At 39.2% G+C, this 26,415-nt stretch overlaps 1 protein-coding gene across 1 annotated transcript; it reads left to right on the top strand.

Moving 5' to 3' along the window:
* Window positions 1-22,039: 22,039 nt before the first annotated feature.
* On the top strand, window positions 22,040-25,396 carry CLEC14A (C-type lectin domain containing 14A). Its single transcript, XM_077909101.1, has one exon. The coding sequence runs from the start codon at window positions 22,113-22,115 to the stop codon at window positions 23,580-23,582; it is 1,470 nt and encodes a 489-aa protein (XP_077765227.1). The 5' UTR covers window positions 22,040-22,112; the 3' UTR covers window positions 23,583-25,396.
* Window positions 25,397-26,415: the final 1,019 nt, after the last annotated feature.

Genomic DNA, 26,415 nt, shown 5'->3' with positions numbered 1-26,415 from the left:
AAGTCCCTCACAGAAAAAACTCCAATTTCAAAATGAAAGCTAATCTCATGTATCCCATTGTTATACATTGTTTCGATTTAAAGATCTGAAGGAACGATCCAGATATTGCTTAACTTAATACTAGCATAAATTTGGGTCTTGTATCATAAATAAATATATACTCTAACGATTTTGAGAACAACTCATTTTTTACATTGATATGATAGTACAAGACAATATCCCAAACAATTATTCAAGAAACAATTGTCTCATAAGAGTTTCAGTAATACAATTCACACCAGCACATGCTTAGATTGATGAAGTAGCATACTCCTAAATATGCAATGAAAAAGTTATTTCCTAAGGATATCCTTAATTCTTTTCACAGTTACTTTGTTCCAAGATTTGTATTTTCCTAAGTATCATATCAGAACCTTTGCCGTCATCATTAACCAATATGTTTATTCAGTTGTTGTGTGAATAGTTTTGATCTGAGAATACCAAGATAAGCTTCCTGGAGTCTTAACCTTCTCTCCTTAAAGAAAAAACATTTTCCAGTAAACACTGAGAGTTGTTTTGGAGCATGATGTAACTGCTTTCCTTTTAGGAACTCTGGGCTTTAATGACTCATAACACTCAAACTGAAATTTAAACAATTGGGAAGGTTTATGAATTTTGGATAGTCTGGTTAGAAATCTTAGGCAAATTTACAATCATTAAATATTCTGCATTTGCTCTAATTTCTGTCCTGATTTCCCATCAAAGAAGAGGAAATGTGATGGAAATGTGATTTTTCCCCCTTTCTAACACATTTTCCCTAATTGAGTTAATGACAGAGTGACACCGATTAAAGCAGTGGGCTGACCATATGAATTAGCTTCTATTCCTTGCTCAAATCACAATAACACAATGATAAAGGTCTTTTTTAAAGTAACATAAGAAGTACAGAAATAACTGGAGAGAGTACAGTGGTGACAAATTTTTAGAGACTGGAAAGTAGATGAATTAGAAAGTTAAATCCTAAGTTGGCAGTGGGATTCTGAGGAGCAACTTAAATGTATACTGAAGAATTCTCAAAAGATTCAAATTAATGATGCCACCAACCTCTGGGGGAAGATTGGGACTAAAACCTAAATTATAACTGAGAGTCTTTTAAAAAAGCAGTTAGATTCTCAGAGGCTCTCCCCTTCCACCTGCAACTGGATGACAACTCTCAACTCATCTCAGGAGTGTTAGTCTTTGCAAAATATAAATATACCATCGTTAGAGTGAAGGACTGGACATTAAAGTAGGTGAGCAGTCAGGCTTTTGCCTGTAGGCAGAAGATTAGAAGCACCCTCTCTGAGGACTCCCAGAGTTTAGTCTAACAGCCCGGAGGAAAGAGCATGGAACTCTGGCTCACTGGAGATTCTACTATAGAAAGGCCTTCAGACACTAAACAGCATACTTATGCACAGAGCTTTCAATACACTGTTTAGTGCATTGCTCTTAAATCCAAAAGAGCAGACAAGCTTCCTGTAAGTTTTAGAGAACAGAGCAGAAGTTTTTGAAGACTGGGGATGAAGAAGATTTTTGAAGTATCAAGGAAGAAAAAACAGATTTCATTAAAAAAAATTGGGAAGAAGAATGGCTTGGACATAAAGCAGAATGGTTTGGATATCACAAGAACAATACTGGAATACAGAAATCAATCACATGATGCTACACAATACTAAGGAAAAATTACTATTTTCTAAAATTCCTGACCCAACAAATATCCACTAAAGACAAGAGTCAAATAAAATCATTGTCAAACATACAAAATCTCCTTGGAGGCCATGCTTTATGAAGATCAGGGAGGAAACAAAAATGAGAGAGAGAGAGAAAGAAAGGCAGAGAGGCAGGGAGAGACAGGGAAATGAGAGAGACAGAGAGAGCTCACGAGAGAGACAAAGGGTCCAAGAAGAAGGAAGTAACACAAGAGGCAAAGGTGAATGCAGTTTCCAAGATTGCAGAGCTCCAGAAGCCTCAGAGATGAATCTAAATTGGAGTATGGTGAAGCTCTAAATGACCTCTTCAAGAAGGAAAGGATACGACATCAGTGTATTTAATGAACAAAGAGGAGGTTTAACAATATGGGAAACTGAGTGCAAGGTATGCTTGAACTTTCTGTACTATCCTTACCTAAATTATTCTCAATTAAACATTTATTTAAAAAATAGAACTGTGTTGGTAAGTTAGAATCATGGAAGTATGCATGAATATGGTGGTGATTGAAAAAGAACTAAGCCCTTATTTTTCTTCAGTCTAAAATTGGAACATCAAAAAGTTGAAATATAAACAGGTTATTTAATGATGTGGTGGTCAGAGCGCCTGGATGGCTCAGCTGATTCAATGTCTGACTCTTGATTTCAGCTCAGGTCATGACCTCAGGGTTTGTGAGATAGAGCCCCACCTTGGGTTCCCCACTGGAGATGGAGCCTGCTTAGGATTCTCTTTCTCCCTCTCTCTCTCCCCATTCTCACACACATAGCTCTCTCTATCTCAAGAAAGAAAGAGAGAGAGAAAAGAAGGAAAAGGAAAGAAAGATGTGGAAGTCAATTTCAAAATATGAATATGTGAAGAGTGGGGAGTGGTGAATAGGAGCAGTGGTTAGGGGAGGACTGTTTTAGTACCAAGCCTTGTTACACTGTTTGATGCTAAATCATGTACATAAACTTGATAAAAATAGAAAATTAAAAGAACAAGATGTGGTCCCTATATTATCCAGATTTTCCAGGGAAATTTGAATGTCTAATAATCAATCCCATTGCCCCCTTATGTTATTTTGTCATATTATATCTATGCTTTAACAAATAATTTGATTTGGGAAATTCAGCCACTCTAAGAAGAGAAACAACACTAACGGTTCTATTTAATTTGCATATTTATCACTTGGATATAAATGACACTACTGAAATTGTGTCCAAAAATATTATTCTTCATCCTTAGGCTAAAGAAAATTGTTTATTATTTGCATCAAATACTTCCATTTTTCACAAATACATGTTAAACCACCTCCTTTTTTTTTTTTTTTTTTTTTTTTTTGAGAGATTGAGAGAGAGGAAGGGGCAGAGGGAGAGGGAGAGGGAGATTTTTAAGGCAGGGCTCGTCTCACCACCCAGAGATCATAACCTAAGCCAAAATCAGGAGTCAGACACTTAATCAACCTAGCCACCCAGGTGCCTCAGAACTACCTCTCATTCTGTAAAATCAAGGCAAAGTACAAATTAAAGAAGTCTTAGTGTATCTTCTTTATTTAATCCGATATTTCAGGATATATGATGTAACTTGTGTTTATACTTTCCCAAATACCTTCAAATATAAATATTTTGAAAATACTTGAAATGGATAAAAGAAATGTTTACTGTAAAAGTATTCATTCTGAAAAAAAAATGGCTGTGGCTGTTGAATCATCCTTTGACTACCATTAAATTATTTGTATATCAGTGAAAGTAGGAATCTTTTTATGCATTTCTCCTTCATAAATTGCAGGGCATATAGTTAGAAAGCTCTTACCCATCTTTAAATTATCTTAACTATTGTGCTTCTAGAAAGAATCAAGTTCTTATCTATATATATTGCAACTAGAATTTTTTCTTTGGTATAACTTGTGTCTTTGTCACTTTCATCCCAGAAAACAAGATGTCCTTGTTGAAATGCCATTTCTTCATGTCAATAGTTTTCTTGACCTACTCAATGGAACTGGTAACAATATGCAAATTTCTTCCATGAATTCAAATGTGTTTCAGTAATTGTGCCCTCAGAATGTGTTTGCATTATTTCAAACATGCCTGTCCCCTTCTGTTCACACCTTACTACATCTGCCTCTATATCCTATTGTCATCCATCCTCTTCATGTGGCTACACCGGCAAAACTGAATTATAATGGGTGGATAGAAACCTGGTGGGAGAGAATGGAAATGAATTTTAAGTCAAGATTAAATTTCTTTCTAGGCTTCCAAAGGAATCAATGTGTCTATGACCTTAAGATTATTTTAGGCATCCACAAATGAGCTATTTTGATTAAACTACAAATAATTTTAACTTTGTGGATAAGCTTCTGGATAATTTTTAGAAATGAATTTTTATTCAAATGATAATTAACAAGAGGGTTCTATGAATTAATTTATTTCTCCAATTGTTTTTCCTTAAAATTTCACAATACCTGAAAAAAAACCCCTGCCATCTAGACTCATTTCTACCTCTAAGGATTAAAATAATGTCCAAATGATTGTGGATTATCCCTTACTATTCCCTTTAAAGAAGAGAACTTAAAGATTAAAGAAGATTTAAAGAGAAAGAATTTAAAGATTAAAGAAGAAATTTATCATGAATCTGGATCACATGTAAAGTAATCCCTGATACTGTCCCAAAGGTATAGATAGCTTCTGGCGAGAATAAAGGCATTTAATCTAATCATCTTGTTCTAGGGTTATAGATGGATGGAATCATATAAGAAGTGGCAGCTAGGAGAAGCCTATCCAAAGATCCAGCTTTAGGTACAGTCTTTCAGACCCTTATTACTGCCTTTCCCCACATTCACTCCAGATCTCTCCCTCCATACTCTCAATTTACACTCCACTAATCTCGGTCCTGTGACCGTAGAGGAGCCCTTATTTTGTCCTAAAAAATTATCCTATATTCTTCATATTTTTCACTAATATTCTTTAAAAATGGTCAAAAATCCCAGGTATAATTTATTAGGTCCTTACTTGTGAGTATTATCTAAATTTATTTTAGCCCTAGGAGTTCTATTATTATTCTATTTTATATACTCCTTATTTGCACTACTCCTTGCTTATTGACATTATTCCACGAGAGCCAGGATACAGTCAAACTTCTGCAGAGACTTTGTCTTCTGGGAAAGACTCCTTTCTTCCCAGCATCTTTGGGGGAGACCCTTTTGGGTTGATTTCCTAATCTCACATTTTCTGCATCTCCTCAATTTGAAACTTTTCTTTTGACTTCCAAGATACTTTGGCAAGAAAGTATCTTAGCTTGCGTACCTCCCTGCCCTTATGTCCCCCCTGGATTACCTTCCTTCTCCTTTTTGCTATCTAAAGGTATCCCCCCAGGTTTTATCCTTTGCTCCATTCTCTCCAGTCTCACATTTTGTTGCTGTGAACTTTACATAAGCACAAAGACAGATCATGTCACATCACATCTAATGAAGTCTGCTATATTATTTGATAATATTAAATTTTTCTATAAAAACTGCAAAACAAGGTGGATGAAATGCATAAGTGGCAGGCATAGATAGTAAGTTGGTAGCTTATGACATGCAGGCAAAACTCATGGCCCATGCTAAGTATGGATAATGTGTAAATAGGTCTTGTGAGACACAGGCAGATTACATGAGTAAGTTAGTAACCTGTAACACACATTTATGACAGAGTTAAAGGAATATATAATAGAACAAATGAGAATGTTACTTATACCCAAAAGGGATGGGAAAGCCAAGTCATGATCAAGCCCTACCCCAAATCTCAGCAGAAGCACTGATATTCCTTTGAAGGCTTTTAGCATTTAATTTGAACTTCTTGTATGCTACCTTTTCCTACCATGCATACATCTTATCTCCACATTTAGCCTGAAAGCTCCCAAAAAGCAGGCATACTAACACATGCATCTTTTATTCCTGGAAGCATTTGGTATCCAGAACTGCTGCCTCATAGAGCTGAATAGATGAGGACATAATGTGGACATCTTGGCCAGAAATTAACTCTCTTTTACTGTCATTTTCATAAAGCCGTTCAGCTGTGAAATAACTGATACTGTGAAAATTCAACATTTTATCAAAAGTTAATGTTCTCCCATTCTCTCAACAGTTAAGACGTGTGTATCACCCAGGTAGCTTAGAAGAGTCTTTTCTTTTTTGAATGAAAACAAATAACTAATCTGTACATGCATATGCTGGTGTGACACACTTTATTTTTAATATAATGAAAATATGTAACATAGAGAGAGTACAGAATAGCAGGTAAAAGCATTGACTTTAGAGTCCAGTGCCAGGTTTCAAGACCTGGATTTGTAACTTCTATTCGTGCAACCTTGAGTAAGTTTATTTTTTACCTAACTTCTCCAGTGTCTCCATCTCTAAATGGTAGGGAAAAGAAATAGTACCTAGTGCGTAGGGCTATTGTATAAAATAAATGAATGAAAGCAGGCAAAAAGTGCTTAGAACAGTGCCTGGCAAGCAGTGAGCTGTCAGTACTTGTTAGCTTTTATTATAAAAAGCTACAAATCCTACAAAGCCATTTTAAAACTGATTCCTTTTTCTGTACTCTGAATAACCTTCCAGCCAGAACTATTTGTCTTTCAAAACTAGATTCCAGCCTCACATCCTCCCTAGATAAGCAAATATATATACACTGATTATCAAGGCTAAGAAAAGCTGAAAATAATGCTGATGGTCATTAACTCTAATAATATTCCCTTTGTGTTTGTTTTGTCTTGTTGAGTTCAGGAGCCATTTTCACGTTCATTGCACCATTGGATTTTCACAACACCTCTGCAACAAAAGTGACCAGCTTTTTACCTTTCACTTTTGAAAGGTAAGGAAACTATTGCACAAAGGGGTTAAAAAAAGGTTTGCCTTTAAAACAATGGTTTGCCTTTGTCACCCGGAGGATGATCATGAACTCAGGGCACTGCAACTCTTGGCCATAGACCTTTCTGCCTTGACACTGTAGAAAGGGTTCAACGGATGTATTTTAAGAGCTGGGATAGCTTCAAGCCAATAGTCTCTGACCAGCCCTCCCCTATACTTTTTTTTCTTTTTAAAATTTCCCATAAGGACAAATACCTTAATATTTGTTCCACTCAAGGATTTTGTCACTAGGAGAACACAGCATAACAGAGTTAGAAGAGCACGGACTCAGAGTTGTATTGTCTGGGTTTAATTCCTATTTGCCACTTACCAGCTGCATGACCTTAAGAAAATTATTTAACTTCTCTGTGTCTCAGTTGTTCCATCTATAAAGAGGGAGAATGATACTACCCAATCCCTTGTGTTCTTGTGAAGATTGTTAAGAATAATATGTGTCAAGCATTCAAGAGAGCACCTGATGAAATTGGTGCAGGCTCTTGTTATTTTTTTAAATCTGTTTTTCTTATGACTTTATTTATTTATTCGTGAGAGCCACAGAGAGAGAGAGAGAGAGAGGCAGAGACACAGGCAGAGGGAGAAGCAGGCTCCATGCAGGGAACCCGATGTGGGACTCGATCCCAGGACCCCAGGATCACGACCTGGGCCGAAGGCAAGTGCTAAACCACTGAGCCACCTGGGCGTGCCTCTTGTTGTTGTTATTATGTATGAGAAAGTAGCCTTAATTCTTTCTCACTCCGGCTGCTATTGGTCAGCTGCCTGATGCAAGATTTGTCACTGTATGGATCCAAACAACCAGACCCCATAGTCATCAAGGGCTTGAACTAAACTGCATTGCACCTCTCACCTGAGATCTTTGACTTTTCTAAAACTGCTTTCTCTCACATACCTTGAACAAAAATATCCGTGATCTCATATTGCCCCAAAATAATCTCGACGAGTCTTTTTCCTGACTTTTACCCTTGTCACCATGATCATCCTCCAGTTTCGGCTAAGGAATTGGTTGCTATGGCAACACTCACCACCCACAGTCAACAGTCAAATTTCATTTCTCAGATACAACTATTAGAAAATAAATGATCCATGTAACATTCTTTGTGTTTGTTTCCCTGTTCATTTGCAAAATCTCCTACCTGTTTGAGGCACTCCTAAATGGGATAAAAATGCCTTTTTAAAAATTTGAAGACTAATTTGTTAATTCAGACAAAAACACTATTTGAGTTTTCAATGTTTTAAAAATAGGCTTCTGTCAACATAAGGTAAGAAAGAAAGCACAGTCATAAGCTACTTTAGTCTCAGATTGTGTTTAGTCAAACTGCTTATTTTGTAATAGGAACATCAAATGAATTGTAACATGTTATTTGCTAAAAGAATCTTCCCTCTTTTATTTTTACACCCTGGGCAAAAATGACTTGTTCAACTATTTCAGAAACAAGAAGAGACATGGAGAATTTCTACCTTTATTCAGTAACCTTCCCACCAAAACCATTTTTATGCCCCTAATCTAAGATGAGATAATACATAGCACATGATATATGTACCAGCAGTGCCCAACACCACATATTTCTAGGATACTTTTCCAAGTACACAGTCAGGGAAAACCTAGCCTAGGCCCCAACACTGGGACATGTGTCAATAGCAACCATGTTTATTCCTTTACATACCTTACTCTTCAATCTTCACCCAGTGATTCTGTAACAAGCCATGGTTTCCCCAATGATGGAGGTAAGGAAGAAGCCCTACTCCATCAGCTCCAACTCTCCACCCTTTTGGGAAATAGAGATGGCAAGCAGAAGCTCCGCACCCCCCTCTTCCCTCTATCCTCCCATTTTTCCCTATCTGATGCTCTCCTCCAACCTCTTCCCCCATCTCTCCTAATACCCTTTATTGGTGATTATTCATCATGTTCAATACAGCACTTAAAAGGGATATATATGGATATAATAACACTGCAAGTTTAGCAAAAGAGTAAAGCTAAGAAAGATTTAGGACAATGATCATATAAATCTTTTCTTGAAATAAAACTTTTAAGAATTTTGATCAAGTGACATTAAAAATCAGTATATCTAGGAGTGCCTGGATGGTTTTAGTCAGTTAAGTATCTGGCTCTTGATTCCAGCTCGGGTCTTGATCTCAGGGTCATGAGTTCAAGCCCCATGCTGAGCTCCATTCTGGGCGTGGAGCCTACTTAAAAAAAATCAGTATATATAAATATAATAATCGATTTCCATTTATCCCAATCAGTAAGCCCCCTTTTGCCTTTTAACTTTATTAGGGTCTTAGTTGATTCTTTTAAAACAATAAAGACTCATTTATATAAGTGGATACAGAAGACAAGCCCAACTTGCAGGAGCATACAAATTAGAAGGCATTGAAAATATTTGTTCCTGTAAGATTATAAATATGGTATGTAGCAATAAATATGATATTTAGCCTCACTTTATGTTGAGTAAAAGATGCACTCAAAAATTTCAAAGAAGCATTTTTTTTTTTTTTTTTAGTTCAGAAAAAAATATGACAGGGATTTTTACAAAAATTCTAAATATCAGACAAGTCCTTTCTGCTATACTGACATTTTCTATTAAAAGTGAGTAAATATTACAGCCAAAAATCAATGAAGTAATTCCTTTTGGAGAAGCAATGTGGATAGGTGGCAGAAAGGTGATGGGTGTGGATCAGGAAAACTAACATCACAACAGGCAGCAAGGGACCAGATATGAAGCAACTGCATGGAATGAGATAATCCTCTATGGTTGAAGCTAGGGATGTCTAGCTTTCAGGAATGGAGATTAGTGGAGGGTTCACTATAACTGGGGAGGGATGAAAAGATTTATCTTATTGAAAGTTTTTCCAAGTGGATTTTTAAAATGCTAGATGAATGTAATTGTCGACCTGTAATAACCATTTCTTTTTCTTGTATCTAATGCATCAGACCCCCTGTAATTATAATTTCAAGAAAGTTAAACAGCAGTTAAAAGAAATTAGATTTCAACATAATGCAAAATAAAAAAAGTATTGCTTAAATCCCCTGTATTTGAGATGGGAAGAAACTGAAGCAAATTCCTGGGAAGAGGTTGTACATCTACAAATCAAAGGAAATTTCCTGATGGTGACATCCAAACCAAACCATCTTGCTTGTTATCCCAATGAGTCTCAAGTGAAGATTGTTGTTGCTTAATTCAATTTTTTTTCTAGTATTGCGCTATCTTCATTTAAGACTTCAGAATATTTGAAATTAATAAAAGGTGCAGTGTACTCCTGATGACTATTCAATACAGCATGGAAGTTCACCAAAAACTTTGCAGGCTTGGAATTAAACTCTCAGAGATGTTAACAGAAAGGTGAAAGAAAGCAATTCTCTCTCTCATCATGTCAATGGAGGATGTGTTTTCCAGATCCTTCTTCTTGTGTCCAGTACTAATAAGAAGAATCTCTACTTTGACAGCATACACAGTTTAAACCTGTAAGCATGCTTGAGTTGTCCACTTACACCTAAGAAACTACAAGATTTACACCTTGAGGCTATTTTCTCTCCAACTTATTTGAAAGGAGAGCACATCAGGGGACTAAACTCTGTGAGCAGTGTCTGATGTGATGAGTGGATGATTTAAAATGGGATGAAGGCTCACAAAATGTCCTCACAAAAATGACCTCTAGCCTATAGAGACCAAGGGCTCAAAACAAAGAAAGCTAACATCCATAGGCAACCAAACATTCTTATTGCTCAAATAAAGCAGATGTTTATTATTTTAATTATGAAAAGGAAAGTTCTGGTTTTAAGCAGCCTCTAGCAATAAAACAGGACACCTGAGGGCCTCATTTATTAGCTGTTGATATTAATCAAATAATCTGCATTTTGCTCTTCTAGTTGCTCTGGAAGATATTGATACAGTCCCATTACAAAGTATTAATACTCCAAGAATTATAGTCAGGAAACTAGGACTATTACACAGGAAACAATTGTAAATAATACAAGATGCTATGTTCATAGAGCAAAGGTTTCTAGTTCCATTGCCTGGTGAACTGGGGAGACCCTGGGCCCTGAGGCCTCAATCTAGCCCATGCCTAAGATATTGTATAAGGGTCTTGGAATCATCACAAGAAAGAACTCAAGGATGGACATGACATGGTGGGTGAGTGACATAAGCAGGAAAGTTTATTAAAGCAAAAGTATATTCTAGAGGTGTGAGAGCAGGTGAGCTCAATAGAAAGAGCTATACATACTAGGGTATGGGTCTCTATTGTTTATTAAAAGTTGTTAACAGGGTAGTGGAATATCATTACTTGTGGCAGTGATTTCTTGGAAGCAGGATTTTGGGCCTTTTCTTCCTTATTTGCTCAGCCTTGGACCTCAGCTTTAGTGATGCATCCTCCCGATCCCAGGACCAACACTGTCAGCCATCTTGAGTTTGTCTGGTTTGATCTGGCTTCTTCTGGTTTGTTTTTGGAGTGCTGCCAGGACAGGCTTCTGACTTTCCTGATAGCTGGCCATGACTTTTTCTTTGCTGGCCTCCAGTCATCCTATTAGAATCTGACTGCCTACTCTAACAGTGGTGTTAGAAGAAAATAAGAAATCATGTAGAATTTTTTAAATTGGAAGCCAGAGTGGGGAGGGGAAGGGAGAGGACCATGACCTAAATGGACAGGTGCTTATAATCCTGTGGGGATGGAATAGAGGTCAGAGTGTGCAGGGTGGGAGGGTCAATGGAGAGTTGTAGGAATAGAGACCAGGAGGCTGATTTGGAGGCTATTATAAAGCCTTAAGTGACTTAGGGGAGAGGTGGTGGGAACAGAAAAAACACAATGGATACATTCAAGAGACATGTCTAAAGTGGAGTCACAGGAAAGAGGCCAATTGTTCATGGAAGAAAGGAAGAGAAAGATTCAAGGCTATCTATGGTTTCTCCTTTGGAGAAGGACCTTAACTTGAAATAGTCAGTTTATGTAATTTGGGCATGCAATGATGAAACATCAGTCTAAAAGCTGAATGCTTTTGATGTTGGAAACCCATATAAATATTGTGACTACAGGTCACTTCCAATAGAACTCAGGGCTCAACTGACTACAGGTGATATACATTTAAAACTGAAAAGCAGGTTGTGCCTGCAGTGTTCTCACCACCCTGTACTCCTGAAAAGGGAGCCCGAACATTCCCTTGGGAGTTCACAGACTTGATGTCAAGCTACCATTCTCACTCACTCTTTCAGTAGGATTTGATCCTGTTTCTACTTTTACAATACCTGCTCAGCCTTGGACCTCAACTTAAATGATGCATCCTCCCAAAACCAGGACCAATGAGTCTTAGTGTATGCTTTCTGTATCCTTATAGCTCTCTGGTACTTTCCTTCATAGTGCTTATCACACTTTGTAACTATCCATCTGTTAATTTATTGTCTTTCACAAATCCAAGTTCCTTTAAAACATGGAGATGTTTTTATTTTTATTTTTTTACCACTGTATTCCCAGTATAAGGCTCAGGGCCAAGGACATGGAAGATGTATGGTAACATATATTGAACGAATAAAGGAATTATCAGTTCCACTGCCTTTGATACTTTGGGTACCTAACGCATACTGTCTCCATGAACAGGAGTTTGATAATCAATCTCATGTGATTGGAGAGGAAGTGATAGATAAAAGAATGATGAAAAATATAGGCCAGATTTAATGTCTAACTAGATATCAGAGATGGAGAAGGTAATGCTAGTGACTTAAATCTGGGATGGCTAGAAGCTTTCTCTCTCTAATCTCAGGCTTTAGGGAATACTACATTTTAGGCCAAAGAAAATGCTCGCTTTTGGCAGTTAAGTCAGAGTTGTACTCAGATTCAAATTACAAAGTGTTCAATTATATGATAATTGTATTCTTATTTTTTTTAGCAACCACCATACTGTTTTCCATAGCAGCTGCATCATGTTATATTACCACCAATAGCATACAGCAACACAAATATACTTAACATTACTAAACTATACACTTGAAAATGGCTACAATGGTAAATTTTTCCACAATTAAAAAAAAAAATTGAAGCGCTCATTGGGCACCTACTGGATGCTGCCAAGCACATTGGTAGCATCTCAGCTGACATTACTGGGATAGTACTGGCACCTCTAAAGCCAAGTATTTCAATGAGGAGTCAGAGGAGAGAAGATGGAGGATTGAATGAAAAGCCCATTCTAACTTTATCACTACCCTGAATTTTTATCCAGAGGGACTAAAGTATTCCCAGTGTTTCTAATAGCCTAAATATCAGTTTTTCTTATTTTTATTGAAAAATACTTGATTTACAATAAATATTGTATTAGTTTCAGGTGTGCAACATAGTGATTCAATATTTATACACATTGCAAACTGGACACCACAGTAGGTCTAGTTGCCATCTGTCAACATACATAGTTATTATAATATTATTGACTATATTCCTGAATATCAGTTTTAAGATTGTGAAGTAATCTGAAAAAAAATAGGTAATTGCATGAATTTCATTTGGCCTTCCTTCATTTACTATTTTGTTTTCATTACACCATCCCAGGTTGGATGTGAGATGATTTCATCCTCTTTCATCATTGGATTGTCCCTTAAATCCTCCTGTACTCTAATTATTAATACTGATAGGGATGCCAGTAACTTAAAATATCAAAGGGTATTGGCTTCTGACATCTCCCTCATATGTCTGGGCTCTTTTAGGAATCCAGAGTATTCTGTTTAACAGTTTCAAAAACTGAAAGGAACACATTTTCTGAACACAAACATACTATCAACAGTAAACATATTACACTTACTCCCTATTGACTAAAAATATAAGTGTGTGTGTGTGTGTGTATGTGTGTGTGTGTGTGTGTGTGGCTTCCTAGGTGATGAAGATTTGGAGAGTGAGGACCAGGAAAGAGTCCCTTCAAGGCTGAGAAGTAGCAAAGGTAAAGGTTGTTTGTTCCAAATGGCCAGAAAATTGAATTCTTATCCCTCATCTTCAAAGAAGGATAACACAGAGCTTATTTTGTGTCCTGAAGAGAGAGTTAGAGAAGGACCCGGGATTTGCCCTCTCACTACTGGGTTGAGAGTCCTAGATGGAGCAAAGTCTTGGTGTGTGCATCTGTTGCTTAACAAAGGGGACCCAGCAGAGCCTTTTCTGAATGCGCTCAGTACAGAGAGGAAAAGAGGATTTCCTGCTCTGCTGGTGAAGCCTTCTTTGTGCTGAAATCAGCTTTCTCCACAGTCTTGCTATTCCTCAAGGAGGGTCTAGGAGTGAGTGAGGAGGGATTTATGCAGCCTTTTCCCCGACTGGGTATTTCTTCTGCTTTTCCATGCCGCTAGGTAGAAGACCCAAAGCCCATAGGAGCACCCCACACCCACCTCCATATTTCTCCTCCTTATCCTGAATGCACATTTAGAAACAATTCCAAGAAGTCTGCAGTTGTTCAAGACACCCCAAGTTATAACAGCATGTTTCTAAACTCCTTCCTTGACTCTCACCTCCATCTCCTAGGATTCAGGGTTACCTCGTCTAATAGAAAACCAGGAAAAGTATACATCTCCAGAGGTTTCCCCAGTTAGCTTTCCAATTAGCACATGCCCAATCACACAGTGTGTGCAGAAGGGTTATGATTAAGCAATGACATATTTACAAATACATTTAAAATTGTGAATGCTCATGCTAAATATAAGAGTTTGAGAGACGGTGCAATATTCCAATCTGTCAATAACTGCAAAGTCAAATCTACAGTAAGACCATTCACAAAAGGTGCAATTTGGCAAAAATATAGTAATAATGATCTTTAGTTTTTCACCGATAGATGCATGTGTATATAACTATAGTATAGCAGGTAGCACTTTTCCCTCTCTCCCCACTAAAATAAATATTATGTGAATTCATACAAAATAAAGAGGTGGTATACCAAAAAGATATATGGCATTGATTTTATTGAATAGATTTGCCTAAGTCACTGCCATTTTAAAACAAAAATTCCTGATGCTAAATCTGAAGGTCAAACAAAAATCTCCTGAATTTATCAGATTTGAAATGCTGTATAATAGTGAGAATAAATCACAAAACTGGAATAGACAAGCCAATTTAGAATCTGTTGGGCAGGAGTGTGTGCATTAATCAGATACATAGGCCTTAAGATAGTCCAGATATTAAGTCTGACTAATAATAATTTCAAGGTTCCCACTGCCTCTACAAGGTAAATGCTAAGGTAACTGCTGATTATCCTCAGTACTTACAAAGTGATAACAGATAAGCCTAATAGGATTTGAATTTAAGTAGCTGTGATTTTTTTCCCTCCTTCTTCCAGCTTTGTGAAGTGGAAATTGTACAGGCTCCAATGGAAAAGGCATAATTTCAGACTTCAGGCATGCCCTGATGATCAGACACACTTAACCACACAAATCCTCCAAGACCAAATCATAGCGTGAAACTAGAGTCAGATCAGGCACCAGAGTATGCTCAATAAAAACACTGTTGGCATTGTTACAGTAAGAATTTCTTAACAATATTTTCTAAAGCAGTATTTCAGATCAATTCACACTAGCCAAGGAGCCTAGAACTGATGGCCCCACAGAAAAATTATATGATTCTTGAGAAAAAAAACTAGAAAATCCTATGTGTTAAATTGCCAACATAACATTTTTGCAAAGTCACTAGGCTTTATCATATTTGTTTGTACTATATAGGTGTGTACACTGTATGTGTGTGCAGTCAACTGTCATTTCTTGAGTGCTTATTATATGCCAGCTATATTGCTATGGACTTGGGATAAGTGCTGAAGAAGAGAGACACAGTCACTGCCCTAAGAAAATACAGTCTAGTGGAGCTGTGCTTCTTTAACTTTTAATGTGCATACAAATCACCTGGGGATCTCATTAGTATGCAAATTCTGATTCAGTGTGTCTGGGGTAATGCTGAGATTCTGCATTTCTAATATACTCCCTTTTAATGCTGATGTTGCTGGCATTTGAGTAGCAAATATTGGAGGACACAGACATTAAATCATACAAATAACTATATGCTTACATTTGTGATAAGTGCCATGAAGAAAAAAACAAGGATCTATGAGATCAAGTAAAATGGGGGACCTAAGCTCTACCTCAGAGCTAGGGGAGGGGATATTTAAGCCAAAAGCTGGAGGATGGTGGAAATACATCAGGCTAAGCAATAGAGGCCAACTCTGGTAAATGCCACAAGTACCTTTGGTGTCTTTCTGCCTGAAGTTGCTCTCTGGACACCAGAGTATGTTTAACCTGTGCTCCGGGATTTTCAAATGTACCCAAAGCCAACTACTCCAGAGTTATTTGCATTGGGACAAGAATTTATAAATAAATATCCCAGCTTCTCCACCCATTAGTGGACACACTTGGTTGGCTATCATAGTCTCTGAGAAGGTTCCCAGTAGTATTGTGCCCTAGGAGCCTACAATTATAACTCATATTAACTTTGACTTTCCTCTTTTCTCTGTATCAGTCCTGGAGTAGTCCTGGCCAATGACTCTGGTCTCACCTCCAAATAAGTTACTTTCTCCTAAATCCTTGTTTGCTTTTTGAGGGAACTCAGATTGAGAAACTAACCCACTCAGAGAGGACAATAAACAACGATGACATATATATACATGTGTGTATACACACACACACACACACATGACTAGGTTGAAATATAAGGGGAAGAAAGATATAGAAACCTGAAGTGAACACAGACCACTTTTGCTTTTGGACGTTTGCCCCCAATCCTAGTGATCTTGAATTTCTGTTTTGATGATCTCATGGGGAAAGAGGAACAAATTGTAATTATAAACTGCCCTATTCTATTTCCTGAATTGGATGATGGCTTCATGGTTGCTTGAAAAACTGCACATCAGTGGTTTAGGCACTTTCTTATATGTATATTATATTTCACAGTATTTTAAAATGTAATTTTAAAGAAACTGACAAGAGAGGAATGATTTAGGCAAAGGGAAAACATGTAAGAATTATGTAAATGTTTTGGAAGAAAAAAGAACGGGCCAGGGTGGCTGGAGCCATGATGAACAATGGGAAGAATGCTGGAAGATTCATTCATACATTCATTTACTCATTTGTGACAAGTATGGCCTTTTTTAATGGAGTTTTCATTGAGTGGGAGACAGGCAAACAACAACAACAACAAATGAGCAAGCAAATTTCAGAGATTAATGATTGTTATGAAGAAAACAAAATAGATTGATGTCATAGAAAAGCAGCGGGGGTGGGGGAGGGATGGTGGTAGAAGGTTGCTCAATGGGGTAATGGAGATTGGGTTACCTAGAAAGATCTCACTGAGGGTACTGGCAATTGAATTGAGATGAGAGGGAAAGGAGATAAAGCTAGAATGGGGCATAGAAGCTAGTGCCTGGAGGTCTTAGTAAGAATTTTGAGCTCTGTTTTAGAGCAATGGAAAGCCATTTAAGGTATTCAAACAGAAGAGGGAGATAATCATACTAACGTTCTTAAAGATCATCCTGATGACTCTGTGATGAATGGTTTCCAGTGACAAGACCTATCATAAGGGCTGACAAGAATGCCAAAATAGAGACATACAACTGGATTTATTCAGGTTATATTATAGACTTAGAATAGAATATTTCTCACATTAAAACATCTGAGTAGTAGGATAAATGTTTATAATTTAGAACTTGTTAGGCGTTTGGATTATAACAAGCCTTTTGTGTGCATGACTCATTCTTACATTATTTCTTGATTATAAACTTGGCAATAGGGAAATATACTGATTCTGTGATGGCCACCAGAGAATAACTTTTTTATATTACCTCCAGGGTACATGGAATAAGGTCAGCATTGTCTATTTGGAAAGCAGTTTGAATGAAGGAGCTACAAGTTTAATGTTTTTTTAAGTTTCTTATTTCTGTACTTAAGTCATGTTGTTCACTAAACCAGAAGAGTACCTATCAATGTGACATACATTTCTGAGATGACTGAATATGTGTGAATGGATGTAGATGTCATAAATACAACGCTACCTAAAAGAACTCTTTATCTAGTCAAGCATATATTAATTTCTTTGGTTATGAGCCTGAGTGATCTGTTGGATTAAGAGTCAAACCAAAAAAAAATTAAAAAAAAAAAAGAATCAAATCATATATCCTGATTAAGTCATAATGATGCTCACTGATAATTTTGTTAAGGTCCAGTACAGTTCTAAAGGGCAGCCCAGGTGGCTCAGCGGTTTAGCGCCGCCTTCAGTCCAGGGTGTGATCCTGGAGACCCGGGGTCGAGTCCCATGTCGGGCTCCCTGCATGGAGCCTGCTTCTCCCTCTGCCTGTGTCTCTGCCTCTCTCCCTCTCCTCTCTGTGTTTCTCATGAATAAATAAATAGTTTTAAAAAATAATTAAAATAAAGGTCTATACATATTTTCACATTTCTTAGTCTCTAGCTTAGATTAGCTTCTGAATGCCATGTTCTAATCGAATGTTATCTCCTTCTCAATTTCCTCTGAAGTATTTTTATATATTTTAAGTGAACTGAAAAATATGCTAAGACCCAGATGTTGTTTTTTTTCTACAGTTACAGAATTTATTTAGTGAGGATCAGCAACTTTATAAATTTATGAGACTACTTAAGATGTGATTAGTGAAATTTTATCTATATTTTTGTTTCAGATATTTTAAATTAAATAAAATTGATAATGTTGGCCTAAACTTACTCTTCTCATATATTCTCTTTAGTCCTTTGGATGGCATTGTTAAAATGAATGAACCAATAAATACCATATATGATCCTTACTGATAATACAAAGGTTGTCTGAAAGGTGTAGAAACATTGGGAAAATATTTTATTTATTATTCTTTTTCAGATTAATAATTGGCTTAAATTTAAAAATGTGTTATCTGCAAAAGACTATGGGGGTCAAAAAATACATTTTGAAAATGTAACTAACATCTTGACTTTATTTTTATTTTACATTTTGAAATTCAGATGTCCAGAATCAGACTAATTATAATTTTTGATTCATGTCATTCTTTCATTTGTCTGAATATAGTCATATTAGTTTATTTTGTTAATTACTTAATTATTTATGTTTAATAATGCAATAGTCACACACGAAGTCACTATGCAAAGCAAAAGCTGAGACTATAACAACAGCTCTAATCAAATCCTGTTTCCGCAACCAATCCATCCCCCTCTTCTCTCTCACCCAAAGGACCCATCACTCGGAATCTTCTACTCATTGTTCCTTTTATCTCATTATAACAATTTTTCCTAAAATATGCACAAATATACATATTTAGTAGTTTTTTTAAATTTATAAATGTACAATCTTTTGGCACTTCTGCCACTTAGTATTGTATCAATAAGACTAATTCACATGGTTACTTGCTGCTATAGTTTATTCATTTCCATTGCTATATATTTTCATTGAGTGAATGTATCATGGTTTATTGATCTACCATCAGTTGCTAGACATTTGGAGTCATTCTGGTTTCTGCTAATATGAATAGTGCTGCTATAAATATCCTCTTACATACCTTCTCTTATTCATGTGCAACAGTTTCTGTTGAGAATATACCTGGGCACTGGGGTATAGAGAATGTAAGATTTTAAGAAAAAAAAATGCCAAGGTTTTCCAAAGTTTGCTGCTCTCATCTGTAATATATAAAAGAACCTGTGAATCCACACTTGCTATTATCAAAGTTTTTAATATTTAGGGACTCCTGGGTGGCTCAGCATTAGAGCACCTGCCTTTGCTCAGAGCGTGATCCTGGGGGTCGGGGATCGAGTCCCACATTGGGATCCCTGCATGGAGCCTGCTTCTCCCTCTGCCTATGTCTCTGCCTCTTTCTGTGCCTCTCATGAATAAATAAATAAAATCTTTAAATTTTGTTTAAATATTTGGCATCCAGTGGAGGTAAAATGGTATCCTATTATGCTCTTAATAAACATCCCTTTTAAGTAAAAACATTCCTTCATTTCTGTTTTTTTTTTTTTTTCAGGAATACTATACATTTCAAAATATGATATTGGCATATAGACTGATACAAAGTAATGAATTACAAACTTACCTATGTCTTACTTTGAGTTATTTATTTATTTTTTGTAACTCTCCTCTCAAGTTACTGCAGGCATGGCCAGGGCTGGGACATGCAGTTATTTTGGCCACAATGTTCTCTTCTGATATCCCACCTCTTGAATGGCAAAATGCCAGGGAGTGAGATCATGTATTTGCTATAAGCTCTCCAGTCATTCATTCTTTCTGATTCTAGAAGCTTCACCTCATCCCAAGTGATTTAAAAAAAAAATATCTGAGAGATTTCCATTGTCTACTTAGGTTTATAAAAGGTTTTATTTTATTAAAATACATAGTGCTACATGGACACATTTATGAACACAGAATCATTTGATTGCAAAGTCTATAGAGTTGCCCACATGATGAAGTATTTTTAAAATCCGTTCAATTAGATTTCTAGATGTTCATGTTCCTCCCTCATAAGACATTTGTTACTTCATTTAAATGCAAAGTCATGTTTAAGGTGACATGGCCATCTGAAATGAAGGACTAATGAATGTCCTTTAAATTGGAAATCAGCACGGATAGTAGAGAAATCCTGCGGCGAAACACATCAGCAAAAGCAAGGTAAGTGTGATAATGATTCATGTATTTACTATCATTTCCTAACATACATAGAATTTCCAAGAGGAAAAGAAGAGTGAGAGCAGTGGTAAAAAGGAGGTGGGGACATACAGAAGTGATCCTGAGACCTTCCTTCCTACCCTTTCTCACTAATCTGAACCGTCTAATCCAGCATAAGAAAGTGAGTTTAAAAGTGTGGTATGCATTATTCATGGAATGGCAACTTTCATTCTGATTGTAGGTATTTAAAAGCATGGTGCATGTTAAGTGAGCTTAGTTGAAACTCTGTGCTTTTATTGCAATATATTTGGTTACTGTGAACCAAGGTAGATAATGCATTTCCTAAAATGATACAGAATTGCCTAAATTGCTAACAAGAAAATCTTTCCATAGACAGTGCAGTGTTTAAGCTTGTCTTCATTTACTCATCTTTAATTCTTCCCCACTTCCAATTGAGCTGTGTATATTTTTTAAAAATTGGAACGCTGTGGGCGGCCCGGGTGACTCAGCGGCTTAGCGCTGCCTTCAGCCCAGGGCCTGATCCTGGAGACCGGGGATCGAGTCCCACATCCGGCTCCCTGCATGGAGCCTGCTTCTCCCTCTGCCTGTGTCTCTGCCTCTCTCCCTCTCTCCCTCTCTCTATGTCTCAAACAGATAATAAATAAAATCTAAAAAAAAAAAAAAAAAATTGGAACGCTGGAGAAATGGACTCACCTGTCTCTTAGATGAGGGGGTATTTTTTGTTTACGGTATATAATATGCATTATAATGGAATAAATAATTTAATTTCTTAAGAATATTGAACTCTAGTGTCCCTTCAAGGGGACTTTTACAATTTACCGATACAAATATTGGCACCCAATCACAGGAGAAAATGATATTAAAATAGTTCAAGGATAAAGTTACACATGGGGTAGTTGTTCTCAAACATTAATCAGGCCACGATCTCATTTTTCTATAACATACAAGCTTGAATTAGTTATGAAGCAATACAGTGGTAAGGAAACCTAACTATACAACAGTTGAGATCGATGCCCATTATTTTTCATTTGGGCCTAGAAGTACATTTCCTTTCCTGAGTGAACCCATATGGCCGTTTCAAGGAGAAACAAATGGAAGCAAAAAAGAAACTTTAAAGCGAGCTCTGACTGAAGACGCAGGATTTACCCATTTAGGATACGCAAAGGGAGCTCTAAATTCTTAGACTGGCAATTAGCCCCCAGGAATCTCCTTTGACAGAACAGAGAAGCAGAGAGCAGGAGGCTGGCGCCCAAGCGGTGCTGCCTCTGGCGGTGGAGGGAGAGCCCCAGATTTCCCACCAGATAGATGCCCTCCGCGTCGCCCCAGCCTCCCGCCCGATGACGCCTGGAGCCGTCTACACGGTGCTGTGAAGCCAAGGCGGCTGGCCCGGACGAAACACAATGGGCGGGTGTGGGCTGTCAGCGAGTTCCTCGTTTCCAGTCCTTCCTGTCAACGTTCACCGAAGTGTTTTGGGATCTGAGCCCCTGAAACTTTCTAATGGGGGGGGGGGGGATGGGGGGGACAGGATACGTTTCTTCCCAGTCGCGACTTTCTCTCTTTTTCTCCTGCTCTAAGCAGGGTGTCTGACCTGGTCGACTGTGTACCCCGCACCCCGGCGCCAGCTGTGTGCGTGACCCCAGAAGGAATCAGGGCTGCACGGGGCCTGGCACAGCTCCGAACCCATTTCCTGTCGCGGCCTAGGGGAAGCTGCTTGCCGCCAGGACCGTGCTGGGGAATCTTGGCAGTTGAGGGCCCCGGCGGGAGTGGGGCGGGGAGCGGGGGAGGCCGGCTGGAGGGGGCGGTGACCGCGCTCTCGGGACAGCTCCGCGCCCTCGGGCGGGACAGAGCCAAGCCTAGTCGGGAACACTGTGGGAGCGGGGCCTCCAAGATGAGGCCGGCGCTCGCCCTGTGTCTCCTCTGGCAGGCGCTCTGGCCTCGGCCCGGCGGGGGCGAGCACCCCACGGCCGACCGCGCGGGCTGCTCGGCCTCGGGGGCCTGCTACAGCCTGCACCACGCTACCATCAAGAGGCTGGCGGCCGAGGAGGCCTGCAGTCTGCGCGGCGGGGCGCTCAGCACCGTGCGCGGGGGCGCCGAGCTCCAGGCGGTGCTCGCGCTCCTGCGGGCAGGCCCGGGGCCCGGAGGGGGCTCCAAAGACCTTCTGTTCTGGGTGGCGCTGGAACGCGGGCGATCCCACTGCACCCTGGAGGACGAGCCGTTGCGGGGCTTCTCCTGGCTGTCCCCCGACGTCAGCGGGTCCGAAAGCGACACGCTGCAGTGGGTGGAGGAGCCCCAGCGCTCCTGCACCTCTCGGAGTTGCGCGGGACTCCAGGCCACCCGGGGGGTCGAGCCCGCAGGCTGGAAGGAGATGCGCTGCCACTCGCGCGCCAACGGCTACCTGTGCAAATACCAGTTTGAGGGCTTGTGCCCGGCGCCGCGCCCCGGGGCCGCCTCTAACTTGAGCTACCGCGCGCCCTTCCAGCTGCACAGCGCGGCGCTGGACTTCAGTCCCCCAGGGACGCAGGTGAGTGCGCTCTGCCCCGGGCAGCTCTCCGTCAGAGCCACCTGCCTCGCCGACGAGGTCGGCGCGCGCTGGGACGGGATACCCTCCGGGGCTGTGCTCTGTCCCTGCCCCGGGAGGTACCTCCGTGCTGGCAAGTGCGCGGAGCTCCCTGACTGCCTAGACGACTCTGGAGGCTTTGCCTGCGAGTGCGCGGCGGGCTTCGTGCTGGGCAAAGACCGACGCTCTTGTGTAGCCAATGGGGAAGGACAGGCGGCCCCTGAGGGGACCAAGGGGCCCGCCAGGCCTGCCACTGCGGCCAGCCCCGTCCCGAAGAAAACGTGGTCACCCACGGTGCACGAGAAGCCAGGAGAGGTACCCCATGTCCCAGGACAAGGCAGTGCTGCAACATCTCTTCCCGGGACCCCTCGGTGGGGAGCACAGAGCACGATGTCTACCCTTCGGGTGTCCCCTCAAGCCAATTCAAAGGCCACCATCACCTCTTCAGGAAGCGTGATTCCCAAGTTTAATTCCACGTCTTCCTCTGCCATTCCCCAAGCTTTCGACTCCTCCTCCACCGTGGTCTTCATACTTGTGAGCATAGCGGTGGTGGTGTTGGTTATCTTGACCATGACAGTGCTGGGGCTTTTCAAACTCTGCTTCCACAAAAGCCCTTCCTCCCAGCCAAGAAAGGGGCCTTTGGCCCAGCCGGGCGTGGAGAGTGATACCGACGCCGCTGCTCTGCGCTCCAGTTCTGCGCAGTGCACAGACTATGGGGTGAAGGTGGGGGACTGTGGTCTGCGGGACAGGGCAGAGGGCGCCTCGCTGACAGAGTCCTCTCTTGGCTCTGGTGACACATAGGGGAACGGGACAATGGGCACTGCTTCTGAGCAGAGTTTTTCACTTTCAATGAAAAGGGTAAAGAAGAGGAACTTATTTATGCGACTGACTATTCTTATAGAAAATCCCCTTCCCCCCAATTCCCTCTACTCCACTGAGGAGCCAAATCTGAATTGGACACTCATTCCCTGAAGATGGAAGAGGTGGGAACAAGTGGAAGTGCCTTATGGTGGTCCTGGGGGCCGGGATCCTACTGGGGAGAGTTATTTCCCTGTGCTGATTCCTGGGCATTTGGAAAAGTGGTTGAACTTCTAAGGCGTTGGAAGCAGACAGAAAACAATACAATTAAAAAAAAAAATTAACCAACATGGAAAGGAAACTGTCTACATTGTGCAGGTTGGACATATATTGGTTTGAACTTTCCAGCCAAAAAATAAAGAACTGTTAATAACCCACATTCAAATATCATTGGTTTCCTGGAGGATTAATTATTTAGGAAAAACAGCTGAGGGCACGCTGAGAATAGCAACAAGAGTTTATCCTGCTCTTGTTGAAGATTGAGGGGGAAATCTTCAAGTCCTTGTAATGAGGAGTAGATCTTTAACAACTGGCAACTTTTTTCTTGGTCCTTTTTATACTTTGCTTTCAAAGTCACTGCTACTTAGTGCTCTGCTATAAATCCAAACTGTAGTGTTGCCAGAGTAGTGGCTCTGGAAGCAAATTATAGTTGACCACCAGTTCAAGTGTTTACTGTGTGTCCTTGCTCAAGGAAACAAAAGATTTGTGTTTTCCTCATCCAACATTTGTGCTCTCCAGTGTAATGACCTTCCCAACGAAATAGCCCTCTCCTAAACATCAGGATGCTGATCCTCACTTCCAATTATGGCGATGTTAATTTTCAATTAAAACGTTAATGCTAAATATTGATTTGAAATCTTCTGGGTGCATTAAAGCAAAAATGAGCTGGATTTCTTCCAAAGTTGCTAGGTTTTTATGCACTATTTAATCCATGAAAAAACCTGAATTCCAAACTATTTCCTTACCTCCCTTTAAAAAAGAAGTGTGTGTAGTGACCATACATGCCCATCTTGGAATGTTTATCATTTAACAGCCAGCATGGTAAGAGTTAGTAGTATAAGAAATAAGTGGTAAATACAAATATTTATCATCTTGTTATGACTAGGGGCATTGGAAAGTAATCTAAATTAAGGATTCATCTAAAAATAATTAAGATGTGATAATAATCACTATCTAGTGGAATTGAGACCCCTATAAAATATCCCACTTCGATTAGTATGCTAAGACTTTAAGTGTGTGGGGGTTGTTACATGGAGAGAGAAGGAGAAACAAGCTTAGTAAGCAGGAAGAATGAAAACAGGACTATATTTTCACAGAACCATCTTGATGTTCTTAAGTGTGCAATGTATAAAATACATATATAAAACATACATGGTATTGTAACATTAAAGGAATAAAGTAGTAGGTAATTTGCTTCATATACTACATATATGTCTAGTTGTAAAATAAAATCACAAGTGAATTTGAGTTAACATTTGAGGGAATTTTAAATAAAACCATTTCAGAAGAGAACTAAAAGCAGGTAAGTAATGGCTACTCAGTGTTCCTAACTTGTCAAGAGTATGTCTCAGTTCACCTCAGTTGTGGTGTTTTATCCCTGCTCTTTACTACATGACCTCTCTGCAGAGAAGGTTCTGTTCTATTTGAACAGAATATATGATCTTTTACTTTGTAACTTGAGAAATAGGCCCTTCTATAAGTGAACTGAACAGTAAATTATCTATATCTATTATTATAAATATATCTATAATTATTTATACCTGTGTGTGTGCATATATCTGTGTATGTGCTTTGTCTTAATGTAGATTGCCTTTATATCATGGTTAGAATGCAATGGAGTATGCATCATTAACTTATGATGCAATATGACATTGGTGAAATTACAAATCTTGGGTTCCAAATGCCCTATGTGAAAAACAAATAGGTTTGGGCTCAATTACTCAACTATTACCTGCCATTATTTCCCTCTTGTAAGTAGAAAAGGAAAGAATTACAGAAAACCATCTGTTTTCATGTTTGATTTCCTGACAGGCAGCAATTGCAGACCAAGCTTCATATGACTGTGTTAGATTTCTGGCTGTGAAATCTTCCATACAGTTTTGAATCCATGGCAGAATCAGGCCAGCCCAGCTTGCTCTCTGGTGAGCTAAGGTTAGGGATTTGCTGCTTCTCTACTACCACTTCATTACTTCTCCGATCCTTTGGAGGTTCAATCCTTTCTTACTTAAAACTCTCTGTCCCCACATTCATCAAATATAGCTGCCTGTTCAGTTATCTCCTTAAAAGGAAGACTTGGCATCTACTTTATAGTCTTTCTCTTCAGCCTAAGTCCTGCCATTATTTTACAGAATTTCAAAGCCCTCGTGTATGACTCTTCCAATGCCTGTACATTTCAGTTTCTCGACTTCCTCACTTCCAGTGACTTTCCCTTCATTTTAGTCATCCAATCCAACAACCACAGCTTAGCCTTTCAGATGATTCTAAAACTGCTTTATGTCTGAAATCACAAATTCACACCTCTGTATGTTTGCACATATGTTGAGACTTGTGCTTTAGGGAGTTTTGCCACTGATTATAAGTAAACCATTATTGTTTGACCAGTATTCTCATAGAATTCTTTTTTGTTTCCATGAGGTTGGTAGTGACATCTTCTCTTTGATTTCTAATTTTAGTAATTTGAACATTTCCTGTTTTGGCATGGGATTCGTCTAACTAAAGGTCTATCAATTGTGTTGATCTTCTCAAAGAACTAGCTTTTGGATTCAATGATTTATTT

Source organism: Canis aureus, chromosome 9 (assembly GCF_053574225.1).
Source record: "Canis aureus isolate CA01 chromosome 9, VMU_Caureus_v.1.0, whole genome shotgun sequence".
NCBI lineage: Eukaryota > Metazoa > Chordata > Mammalia > Carnivora > Canidae > Canis > Canis aureus.
Note: the sequence above shows the minus strand (reverse complement) of the source record. Positions and strands in the feature narration are given on the sequence as shown.

Bases quoted from the DNA above. Each gene is read 5' to 3' on its own strand.
- CLEC14A (XM_077909101.1), top strand. From the start codon at position 22,113: ATGAGGCCGGCGCTCGCCCTGTGTCTCCTCTGGCAGGCGCTCTGGCCT.